Source organism: Eutrigla gurnardus (assembly GCF_963514095.1).
Source record: "Eutrigla gurnardus genome assembly, chromosome: 13".
In the NCBI taxonomy this organism is placed as follows: Eukaryota; Metazoa; Chordata; class Actinopteri; order Perciformes; family Triglidae; genus Eutrigla; species Eutrigla gurnardus.
The window spans coordinates 1,451,608-1,462,129 of record NC_139936.1 but is presented as its reverse complement, the minus strand read 5'-3'; the positions used below and the strand labels follow the sequence as shown (position 1 = coordinate 1,462,129).

At 45.6% G+C, this 10,522-nt stretch overlaps 1 protein-coding gene across 3 annotated transcripts; it reads left to right on the top strand.

Moving 5' to 3' along the window:
• Positions 1-2,101: 2,101 nt before the first annotated feature.
• mlec (malectin) lies at positions 2,102-8,081 on the top strand. 3 transcript variants are annotated; one of them, XM_084025265.1, is made up of 6 exons: positions 2,102-2,358; positions 2,762-2,977; positions 4,742-4,920; positions 5,354-5,530; positions 6,554-6,611; positions 7,819-8,081. In XM_084025265.1, exons 2-6 carry the CDS (start codon positions 2,782-2,784, stop codon positions 8,061-8,063), a joined length of 855 nt encoding a protein of 284 aa, XP_083881391.1. In that variant the 5' UTR covers positions 2,102-2,358; positions 2,762-2,781; the 3' UTR covers positions 8,064-8,081. The 3 variants fall into 3 exon arrangements, with proteins under 3 accessions (XP_083881391.1, XP_083881390.1, XP_083881392.1); XM_084025264.1 differs by having other exon boundaries at positions 2,102-2,364; XM_084025266.1 differs by lacking the exon at positions 2,102-2,358 and having other exon boundaries at positions 2,756-2,977.
• The last annotated feature ends 2,441 nt before the right edge of the window (positions 8,082-10,522 follow it).

Here is a 10,522-nt window from a genome sequence, read left to right as displayed (position 1 = left end):
TCGCCCCCTGGTGGCCAGCAGAGAGAAGTAGGACCATTTTCTCATAGACTTCTATACAACCAGAGAGGAGTCGCCCCCTGGTGGCCAGCAGAGAGAAGTAGGACCATTTTCTCATAGACTTCTATACAACCAGAGAGGAGTCGCCCCCTGGTGGCCAGCAGAGAGAAGTAGGACCATTTTCTCATAGACTTCTATACAACCAGAGAGGAGTCGCCCCCTGGTGGCCAGCAGAGAGAAGTAGGACCATTTTCTCATAGACTTCTATACAACCAGAGAGGAGTCGCCCCCTGGTGGCCAGCAGAGAGAAGTAGGACCATTTTCTCATAGACTTCTATACAACCAGAGAGGAGTCGCCCCCTGGTGGCCAGCAGAGAGAAGTAGGACCATTTTCTCATAGACTTCTATACAACCAGAGAGGAGTCGCCCCCTGGTGGCCAGCAGAGAGAAGTAGGACCATTTTCTCATAGACTTCTATACAACCCGAGAGGAGTCGCCCCCTGGTGGCCAGCAGAGAGAAGTAGGACCATTTTCTCATAGACTTCTATACAACCAGAGAGGAGTCGCCCCCTGGTGGCCAGCAGAGAGAAGTAGGACCATTTTCTCATAGACTTCTATACAACCAGAGAGGAGTCGCCCCCTGCTGGCCAGCAGAGGGAAGTAGGACCATTTTCTCATAGACTTCTATACAACCAGAGAGGAGTTGCCCCCTGGTGGCCAGCAGAGAGAATTACTTGTGCTTCTCAATCTATTCTGTTTATGTGGAAGTCTTGATGTCAAAATGTCCTCATCAGTATACGGGTATAGCACTGTGTGCTGTCGCTGCATGCATTCAGCACAAACCTCCTTATCTATTATTCATACAGGTCTCTGGTCCGGCTGCGTAACCTTTACTTGCAGAAACCTCCACAGTCATCACTTCAACATTAGTGTTCATGGCTGTTTTGTGTCCCCTTGTGACCTTTCACCTTCACTTCTCATTCTACAAGCAATTCATAAGTGACACGTTACTAAAGACACAATCATAAAGTGATCCGAGGCTGAACTGAGGAAGCCGTCAAACAGGCTTTTGCTTGATTTTCAAACTAGGAAATAAACGGTGCAACATTAATAATGATCAGTGCAAGAGTTATTTTTCAGGTAGAACGAGTTCAGGAGTGTTGCCGGCACGAACAGCACCCACTACATGCTCTCCCTCCCCCCCCCCAACGTGCAACAAACCGTTTGCCCATTTGCTTATTCAAAGTGGGCAAACATTATGACTTTGAAGGATTTGGCTGTGAATATTCTACAAATATTGATACAAAATATATATATACAGAGGATTATCCAGTTCTATGTTTGCTTCCTTTTAAGGATGGATGCTATTTCAAGGTATGTTTTAAAAACAAAACAAAAAAAAAACAAAATAATGAAACACCTGTCATGTATAGAGGTAGTGCTGTTGCCATAGCAACTGTCTTCATTCATTCCTCTCTGCTCTGTCGACTACTGCGCCGTGTGCGCGCTGCGTTGGACTCTTGTGATTGGATAAGACGCGGACCATACCATACCGGAAGGAGAGAAGGGGGGAGGCGGAGAGATTTCTTAAAGAACACGAGTACTATGGGGTTTTTTTTCGTTCTTTTGTGTATGTATGTATACATACATATATATATAGGTTTATATATATATATATAAAAAATAAATATATATATATATATATATATATTTATTTATTTTTATCTTAAAACTGACACGTCTTTCAAAGGAGAATGACGAGGAGGGGGGGGCATCACATTAACACTATACTCCCTTGACGTGTTAAGAAAAAAATCTTATTTGTCTAAATAAGAAAAAAAGAGCTTCAGTCTACCTGTATGAATACGCTCTTGATGGAAATGTATTCAAAGATGATGAATATCGTCATTTGTACACTGTGACACCAAAGCGGGGACGTGATTGGTTGTCTGATTGGGGAACCGCCTTTAAACAGGGGAAAGACTTCTGATTGGCCAGCGCGCGCTGTCACTCATCGGCCAACGGTGAGGGGAACTCTCGGAGGACAGCCGCTCGCGCCGCTCCGCCTCCTCGCCTGCAAACGGGCAGCAGCTGAAGCTACCAGCAGCTAGCAGCAGCCGGAGGACGCGGACGCTGGCTCGGATGCACACTTTGAATGAAAGTCGGCGTAGCAGAGGCTGCTGTTGCCACCAGCAACTGAGAATATCTCCTCGGCCGTAAAGTTGCCCTTACGGTCAGGTGAGACCGTGTTATAGCAAGAGAGGAGGTGGAAGAGGAAGAAGAAGAAGAGGAGGAGGTGGAGGAGGAGGTGAGACAGGCTTACACGCTAGCGAAAGACGGGTTCGGGACATCTGTGGAAAGGTAAAGGTAAGAAGAAGCGTGAATGTTCGCCGGTCTCACGTACACAAGTATTTCTGGTTAGACAAGTATGGTTAGCTAGGCTAGCTAGCTAGCTAGCTAGTCGTATTCGCTATTTTAGTTGGCTTAAAGTTAATTTTCACAGAAGCCATGTGTCATCATTAAAATGTGACAGCAGATTTAATTCCACGGTTTTGTGTGTGAGTGCGTGTGTGATGTGTGTGCTCACGCTAACTAACCGGCGTTAACGTTAGCACGCCGGCTAACCCGAGGTATCATGTTGCATGTCCTTAAAGGAGCTAACGTTAGCTGCCCTCTCTCGCTAGCTCGACCCATACGAGGAGGCGTTTACATGCGGCTGTTTTAAACGACAGGCCGATTAACCGACCCGGTTGTCTCCCGTCAGGACCGAGGGGTGGGGGAGCAATGCAGCTGGTCGCCGGGCTGCTCGCAGCGGGGCTGCTGTCGCTGCTGCTGGCGGGGCGGTGCTGCTCCGCGGACGGCGGGGGCCTCAGCCTCGCCGAGCGGGTGATCTGGGCTGTGAACTGCGGCGGCGAGTCGCACGTAGACGTCCACGGCATCCACTTCAGGAAGGACCCGCTGGAAGGGAAGCTCGGCAAAGGTGAGTAGGCGGACAGCTATGGGGTCTGGGTTTTTTATTTACCCGCAAAAAAAGGTGTTGGCATGGTGGGGGTGAAATGTCACTGTGAAGATATATTTAAAAATATATAAAACCAGAAACGGACATTCGTAGCTCTGCTTTCTGGTCCCGGGCTTCCGCCAGTAAACCACAAGCTAATGAGGAGTCAGCATTGCGGACCGCAGCTCCGCCCCTCTCAGCCGGCGGAGGAAGCAGGTGATGATATGATCAACTGTTCCGTGCAGAGAGGGTGCAGGTCTAATTCTGACCCCCTTTTTAAAGATTCAAAGGGTTTGGCCTATGCACAATAAAGAAACGTGTTTAAAGGACTGTACCAGTCTAATTCTGACCCCCTTTAAGGACTGTACCAGTCTAATTCTGACCCCCTTTACAGCAGAGGCCTTCAGTGTTTTCAGGCCGAAGACCCCCAAGGCCTATAGAGACCCGGTGGAGGGACCCCCGATTACATATCCTATAAAACTGTGTTCCTTATTAAACAGTAATAATGTGTAGTGCAGCCTATAGTTACATGTATAACGGTACATCATGATGTATGTAAACAATGCTAAGACATTAAAATAATAATTGTTGACGGATTCATCTTTAAATTCTAATTTCACAACATATTAAACAAACAAGAAGATTTATATTTGCGTTAATATAGCTTGTATTCATGTTAAGGTGTATTTTTGGACATATTAACATTTTTGGGGAGAAAAGGAGTTTAGGATCAAATAATGTCTGGGACCCCCTGCTGAAGATCACTGCTTTAAAGCAAGATGCAAGTGTAGATCTGACTCCTCCATCAGCAGAGCTTCCTCCTTCCTCCATCAGTGGAGCTCAGCCTCCCCGTTTTAACCTCCATTCTCCCACGTTCACATGTAAAAACACCACGAGACTGTTAAGTCTCTGGATTTAGCTAACTCAACCTTATGGAATCTAAAATTAGCCTACCGTAATACTCTTAATAAAAGACATTGCTATCAGATCCCGTCTGCAGGTTCTGGGTTCACTTGTTCTGAATGTTGGCTGCTCCCAGTTTACTTAAATGGCCCGGGTGGAGCTTACCGCTAATATCAAGTTCAAAAGGGCCTCATTTAACCTCCAATAACAAGCACACCCTCTCTTTTCACTTCCTGCACAAGGAACACATGATACCCTCGGCTGCATCTCATTGGCCAACAGTTCTCTGGCTCTCATTGGACTTTGTAACCAGGAAGCGGTGAGATAAAGAAGCTTGTATGAGATGCGGCTCAACGTTCCCAGTATGAATATGAGGAAAACGTACTGGGAGAAGCTGGAAATCTTGTTGTCGGGACGAGCCTGAAACTCACACAAGCCCGGAGTCTTAACTTTCAGCCAATCGTTGACCTCCTTTGTACTTTGTTGTGATTGACAGCTCAGAGGGCAGAGACGGAGCCAAGAATGTTATTACGCCTGGAAAAGTAGTTCCTTACAAGAACTGAACTTGAGCCAGCAGGAGGATTTTTAATCCTGCAACTGTTTATTGAATCTGGACAAAATAGAAACAATCAAACTATCTCACAAAACCTAAAGAAATTAATTCTGGTAAACACGGAGGTTTAACTCTTTTCTAACTTGCCCTTTTCAAATAGCAGGCCTCTATCTCAATGTGTTGCTCTGCTAGACTCCAGTGAAGCAGCTGTTAACGTGGTCTCCTCTGACCAAAGTACACATTATCTTGAACCTGATACGACCCCCCCCCCCCCTTCTTTTTTTCGGTAGCGTCTGATTATGGGGTGCGTCTGCCAATCCTGCGCTCCAGTCCAGAGGACCAGATCCTGTATCAGACGGAGCGCTACAACGAGGACACGTTTGGATACGACGTCCCGATCCGTGATGAAGGAGACTACATACTGGTCATGAAATACGCAGAGGTCTACTTCGCCCAGTCGCAGCAAAAGGTACGGGACTTCATGAATATGAGATATTCTAGCCTGGGATGATGAACAGATGGTGAAAATAGTTGGTGATTATATTTCTGTGGATCTGTTAGTGGAATTAGTTTTCCTTTCATTTGTGGTCCTTCTGTAAAAAGCTGTCTCCAAACATCATGTTGGTTGTTTAGAGGACAATAACATCTCATTTAATGTGATGAACAAGTGACATAATAAGTAGACTGAATACTGACCATTGGATTGGTACAAAGATGGAGTTTACCACAGCTGGAAGGTGCTGGAAAAGCATGGAAATGCACCTGGAAATGCTTGAATTTGACTTTGGAAAAGGTGGAGGAACCCTGTCGACAGTACTTTGTGAGCTGTTGCCCATGAGTGAACTCCACTCTGCTGTGTGTGTGTGTGGTTAATCATTGCTGTGATATGTGTTGCCCCCCAGGTGTTTGACGTGCGTCTGAACGGCCACGTGGTGGTGAAGGACCTGGATATCTTTGAGCGAGTCGGTCACAGCACGGCTCATGATGAGATCGTGGCGTTCTCCATCCGGCGTGGGAAGCTGAGCGTGCAGGGGGAGGTGTCCACGTTCAACGGCAAGCTCAGCGTGGAGTTCGTGAAGGTGAGCTGCTCCGCCAATCACCTTTCAGCAGGGGATTCTTTCATAAGAAAAAGTATAAAGTAGCATAAGCAATACATGCAATGGTGTTTATTTGAAATTTAGTCGTAAAAATAACAGTTCGACATTTTTGGGAACTGCAATTATATCTATATTACATAATAATATCTATATTATTATATATTATTCTATTCCATTATATAGTCCATTATATATTATTATTTTTTATTATTAATATTATTATTATTATTATTATATATATATTTTTAAACTTTTTTTTTAAACACAACATAGCATTCCCTGACATTATGAACTGTCATTTATAGAAAACGCATTATAATAATAAACAAGTGGTTGTTCTGCTGATTAGGCCATGAGGGTTTCATCCACACAGCAGAGAAAAAGTACCGTCGTGGTATCTGATTTAACGATTCTACTTGTTCAGCCTCATGAATGTCATTTCTCCTGCTGCAAAACATGACTTTCTAAAATGTCAAGATCTAAGCAGTCATCACAGCTTTCATTATCTTATCAACATCTGTTCGACATGCTTGTTGACTCAGCGGTTTAACCTTTACAGTTCCTCCGATACAGCAGAACACCAGTCGCACAGATACACTTTTAATTTGAGTTTTTCTCAGTGAAGTTTGTGAGCATGCTGCAGGCCGTAGGATCAGTGCACCGCTTTAAGCCCTTGGTTTCTGACAAATGAAGATCTTGCCGGTGGGTTTGTAGAACATCTGGCTGCAGGCGAAACACTCTTCATGCGGTGACCTCATTCTCCTTTATCTGCCAAGGATTGCTCCACTTTTCTGCTTTTTCAGCGGTAAATCCACCTGCAACCGAGCGACGATTCTTTCGTCACGCTGATGACGAAGAAGACTGAAGAACACACCGTTTGGGTCAAATTGATCAGCGTACTTGGATCAAGCTGCTCAGACTGTTAATTCTGTGTCTCCTGAACGCTGAAAAGATCCTTGTTTCACTCATGTATGGCATTAAATCCCTGTTCTCCTTGTGTTTCAGGGTTACTATGACAACCCCAAGGTCTGTGCTCTCTACGTCATGAAGGGGACATTAGAAGGTGAGTCCTGAGACTGCAAACGTGCCCGGTCTACGATAGAAAGGAGGAGCCACAGACTGTCTGTGGTCCCCCAGAGGTCTAGATAGTAGCTCACATTAGACCAGAGACCAGACCAGACTATGTGGAGGAACCAGAGACTGTCTGTGGTCCCCCAGAGGTCTAGATAGTAGCTCACATTAGACCAGAGACCAGACCAGACTATGTGGAGGAACCAGAGACTGTCTGTGGTCCCCCAGAGGTCTAGATAGTAGCTCACATTAGTCCAGAGACCAGACCAGACTATGTGAGGAACCAGAGACTGGCTGTGGTCCCCCAGAGGTCTAGATAGTAGACCACATTAGTCCAGAGACCAGACCAGACTATGTGAGGAACCAGAGACTGTCTGTGGTCCCCCAGAGGTCTAGATAGTAGACCACATTAGTCCAGAGACCAGACCAGACTATGTGGAGGAACCAGAGACTGTCTGTGGTCCCCCAGAGGTCTAGATAGTAGCTCACATTAGTCCAGAGACCAGACCAGACTATGTGAGGAACCAGAGACTGTCTGTGGTCCCCCAGAGGTCTAGATAGTAGCTCACATTAGTCCAGAGACCAGACCAGACTATGTGGAGGAACCAGAGACTGTCTGTGGTCCCCCAGAGGTCTAGATAGTAGACCACATTAGTCCAGAGACCAGACCAGACTATGTGGAGGAACCAGAGACTGTCTGTGGTCCCCCAGAGTCTAGATAGTAGCCCACATGAGTCCAGAGACCAGACCAGACTATGTGTAGAACCAGAGACTGTCTGTGGTCCCCCAGAGTCTAGATAGTAGCCCACATGAGTCCAGAGACCAGACCAGACTATGTGGAGGAACCAGAGACTGTCTGTGGTCCAAACAACAAGGTCTCTGCTGTATTTATGTCTAGATGACCTTATTTGGAGTGTTGATGGAGCAGCTACAATGTTAGCGTAGCCTAGCACCATCAACCAGACTCCATTCAGAAAACCAGCGTTTTAACAGTAGTTATCTTGTGGTCTTGCAGACAGACCTAACAAAGCATGACTCAGCACTTTTTACTGATCACCATCATGATGGAGTTATTTCAGCATCCTTTTCATCTGGTTATTGATATTAAATCACAGATCAATACTTTATTTTTTGGTTGAGTGTCTGTTGTAGTCGTCTTCTGCTTCCTTTGTTCATCTTTGTTCTCGTTCTCTGAACAGATGTGCCTAAACTTCAGCCTCACCCCGGCTTGGAGAAGCACGAGGAGGAGGAGGAAGAAGAGGAGGATAGTGAGGCAGGCGAGGAAGGCGGGAAGAAAAAGGTCCCGCCGGGTTTCAAGACCAGGGTCCAGTCCGGCCCCCGGACGCCAAACCCGTACGCAGCAGACAACAGCAGCCTCATGTTCCCCATCCTGGTGGCGTTCGGGGTCTTCATCCCCACACTGTTCTGCCTCTGTCGGCTGTGAGCTCCAACCAGCGACGGAGGGGGGAGGAGGGGTGGGGGCGGAGTCCAGACAGGCGTGAGGGGAGGGAGGGGGACAAGGCGGGAACAGCCGCACAGGTAAAGGCATTCACACACCGGAGGGAGATGGAGGGAGAGAGAGAGGAAGACGGAGGACAAAAAGAGACAATTTCCACTTTGAACGCTGCTGTCGGTTATTCTGCCGTTTAGGAACGGAGGCGATGCAGGAAGTGTTCGCTGTGCGCTTGTCAAGTCATTTCCACTCGGAGGCCGTCGCAGGATTCACACACGGGTCCGGAAACCTAACGTAGGCAGCCGCGGGGGGACAGCGGGCAGCGCTCGGTTCGAGCCCCGTGTTCGAAAACAAAACAAGCAGCGTTTTTTTGTACTGGCGAGGAAGCACACTCGGTTTAACACTCCTCCGCATCGGCTCGGATACGTCACGCTTAAAAAAACAAATCCAAAAATAATAGGGGGAATGGTGCTACGTAGAAATCGGTTTAAATAGTTGCGTAGAGTTGAGAGGCTCCCGTTTGCTGCATTTCCCTGTGTCGCTCCAGCTGGTCTCCTTTTTGTCGCCGTGCCAACGACTCGGTGATAGAAGAAGAAAACGTGGATTTATTACCGTAGACGGTTCCACACATCTGTGACTTATTTCACATTGTTCCACCCAAATATTGATTCAGAGCCAATTAGACGTTTAACCCCCCGAAACAGTGATCAATTATCCCAATGTTTTATTTGTATTTTTTTAATTTGAAACATTTCATAAAGGTGGAACGGTTCCTTTCGGAGGTCATGCTGTGAAACGCTTCAGCTCGAGTGGATCTTTACATCGCTGTTTTCCCTCCGAGCTTCGCCTTCTTGTATTCGTTCAGTGACGCACGTCTGCCTCTTCCTTTCACCAAAGAAAGTATTTTTTTCTTTTTTTTACATTTTTTGTTTAGAAAAAAAAAATATGACATTTGGACATGCAGCACCCCTTTATTTATCATAAATTGAATTGGAGGAATAGCGTTTCATATCAGTGGCTAACATTGTTTCCTTTTTTTTTGGGTCATGCATTTGTTTTTGATGACTCTCTGAAGCTGCGAAAACGTGTGCGTTTGTTTCGTACACCTTTGCGAAACCACGAAGTTCGGATGAGAAAGCACAACATCGGCGTTCAGTAGAAAAATCAAATGTTTATCTGCCGTTTTAAACGTTTATCGCATTCTTCACTTGGCCTTTTCAAATCTGTTGTCTTAAAACTTTTTTTATTTTCTTTTTTATGTGGACTGTACCATTTTTGACAGTGTGAAACTTTTCAGTGCAATTAAGCTACTTGTTCTGGTCCTTGAATTGATTGATTGAGCAAACTGGGGACGAATCTTTACCTTTAAATGATCTCTGAGCCTTTTATTTTGCTTTCTTCTCCACATGTTCGGAGTTTCAGTCTCCGTTTCTGGATGATGATGTCCGTTTTTTGTTGTTTTTTGTTGTTTTTTGTTTTTATTGCTTTCCACGCGGTCTGGAAAGTACAACAGAGCCCAGAGGGGGGGCAATATTCAGTGGAAAAAAAGTCGCAGATTTGCGAGTTTATTACTGTGCTAGGAACAGACATTTATGCTAGCTAACTTCCGATGATTGTAGGCATTTATGTTTCTAATTATCACATCACCTCGTTAAGATCCTTGGGGTGATGATGTTGATGCTTATTGTGGCTTTTATTCATACGAGGCCATGTTGTCATCTTATGGGTGTTTATTGATCGGGGCGGTTGGACTCGGATGCTAGCGGTAGCTTGCACTTGTTGTCATAGCAACAGCTACAGTTGTTAGCATCGTTATAAAGTAGCAAATTTGCCACTTTTTGCTCTGAATATTACCCCCCCCCCCCCCCCCCCCCCCCCGTTTTTGTTTTTTTAGTGGAGTTGCGTTTGTGAACCCTCCTCTTCATGTATCTAGTTAGCTCCTTTAAGTGCTTAGCTCTGCTCCGAGCACGACTGTAACTTTGCCTGTTTGACTAATGCGTCTTAAATCCCCCCCCCCCCCCCCAGCCAGTGTTGCTGTTGCCATAGCGATACTTGGAGGTAACGGTTAATAATCCAGGTGTTGTGGATCCTTCCTCGCGCCTCGATTCTCCTTCCCGTGTCGATCGACGGTGAGTTTGAAAAGTTAGTGCCAGAAAATATTCAGTCGGTTATTGCCGTTTTTTTTTTTGTTTTTTTAATCATATTTAAGACATGTAAGCACCTTTTTTTTCATTTTCTTGAAAAGATGCAAAATTTCCATTAAATTGAGCACCAAAGTCACCGTGTTCTGTTCCTCTGCACGTCTACAGTCGAGTGTGTATATAAGGTACAAAATCTCACTTTTTTAAAATATTTTTTTTGTTTTAATGGTGCGACGGCCGTTTTGTTCTCGTCTCTTTTGTGTTGCAGCTGAGGTGTTTAGTTTCTCTGATTGTTCTCTTGTGGAAGAC

Bases quoted from the DNA above. Each gene is read 5' to 3' on its own strand.
- mlec (XM_084025265.1), top strand. From the start codon at position 2,782: ATGCAGCTGGTCGCCGGGCTGCTCGCAGCGGGGCTGCTGTCGCTGCTG. The intron at 2,978-4,741 runs GTGAGTAGGCGG...TTTTTTCGGTAG, and splicing joins GGAAGGGAAGCTCGGCAAAG to CGTCTGATTATGGGGTGCGT. The intron at 4,921-5,353 runs GTACGGGACTTC...GTTGCCCCCCAG, and splicing joins TCGCCCAGTCGCAGCAAAAG to GTGTTTGACGTGCGTCTGAA.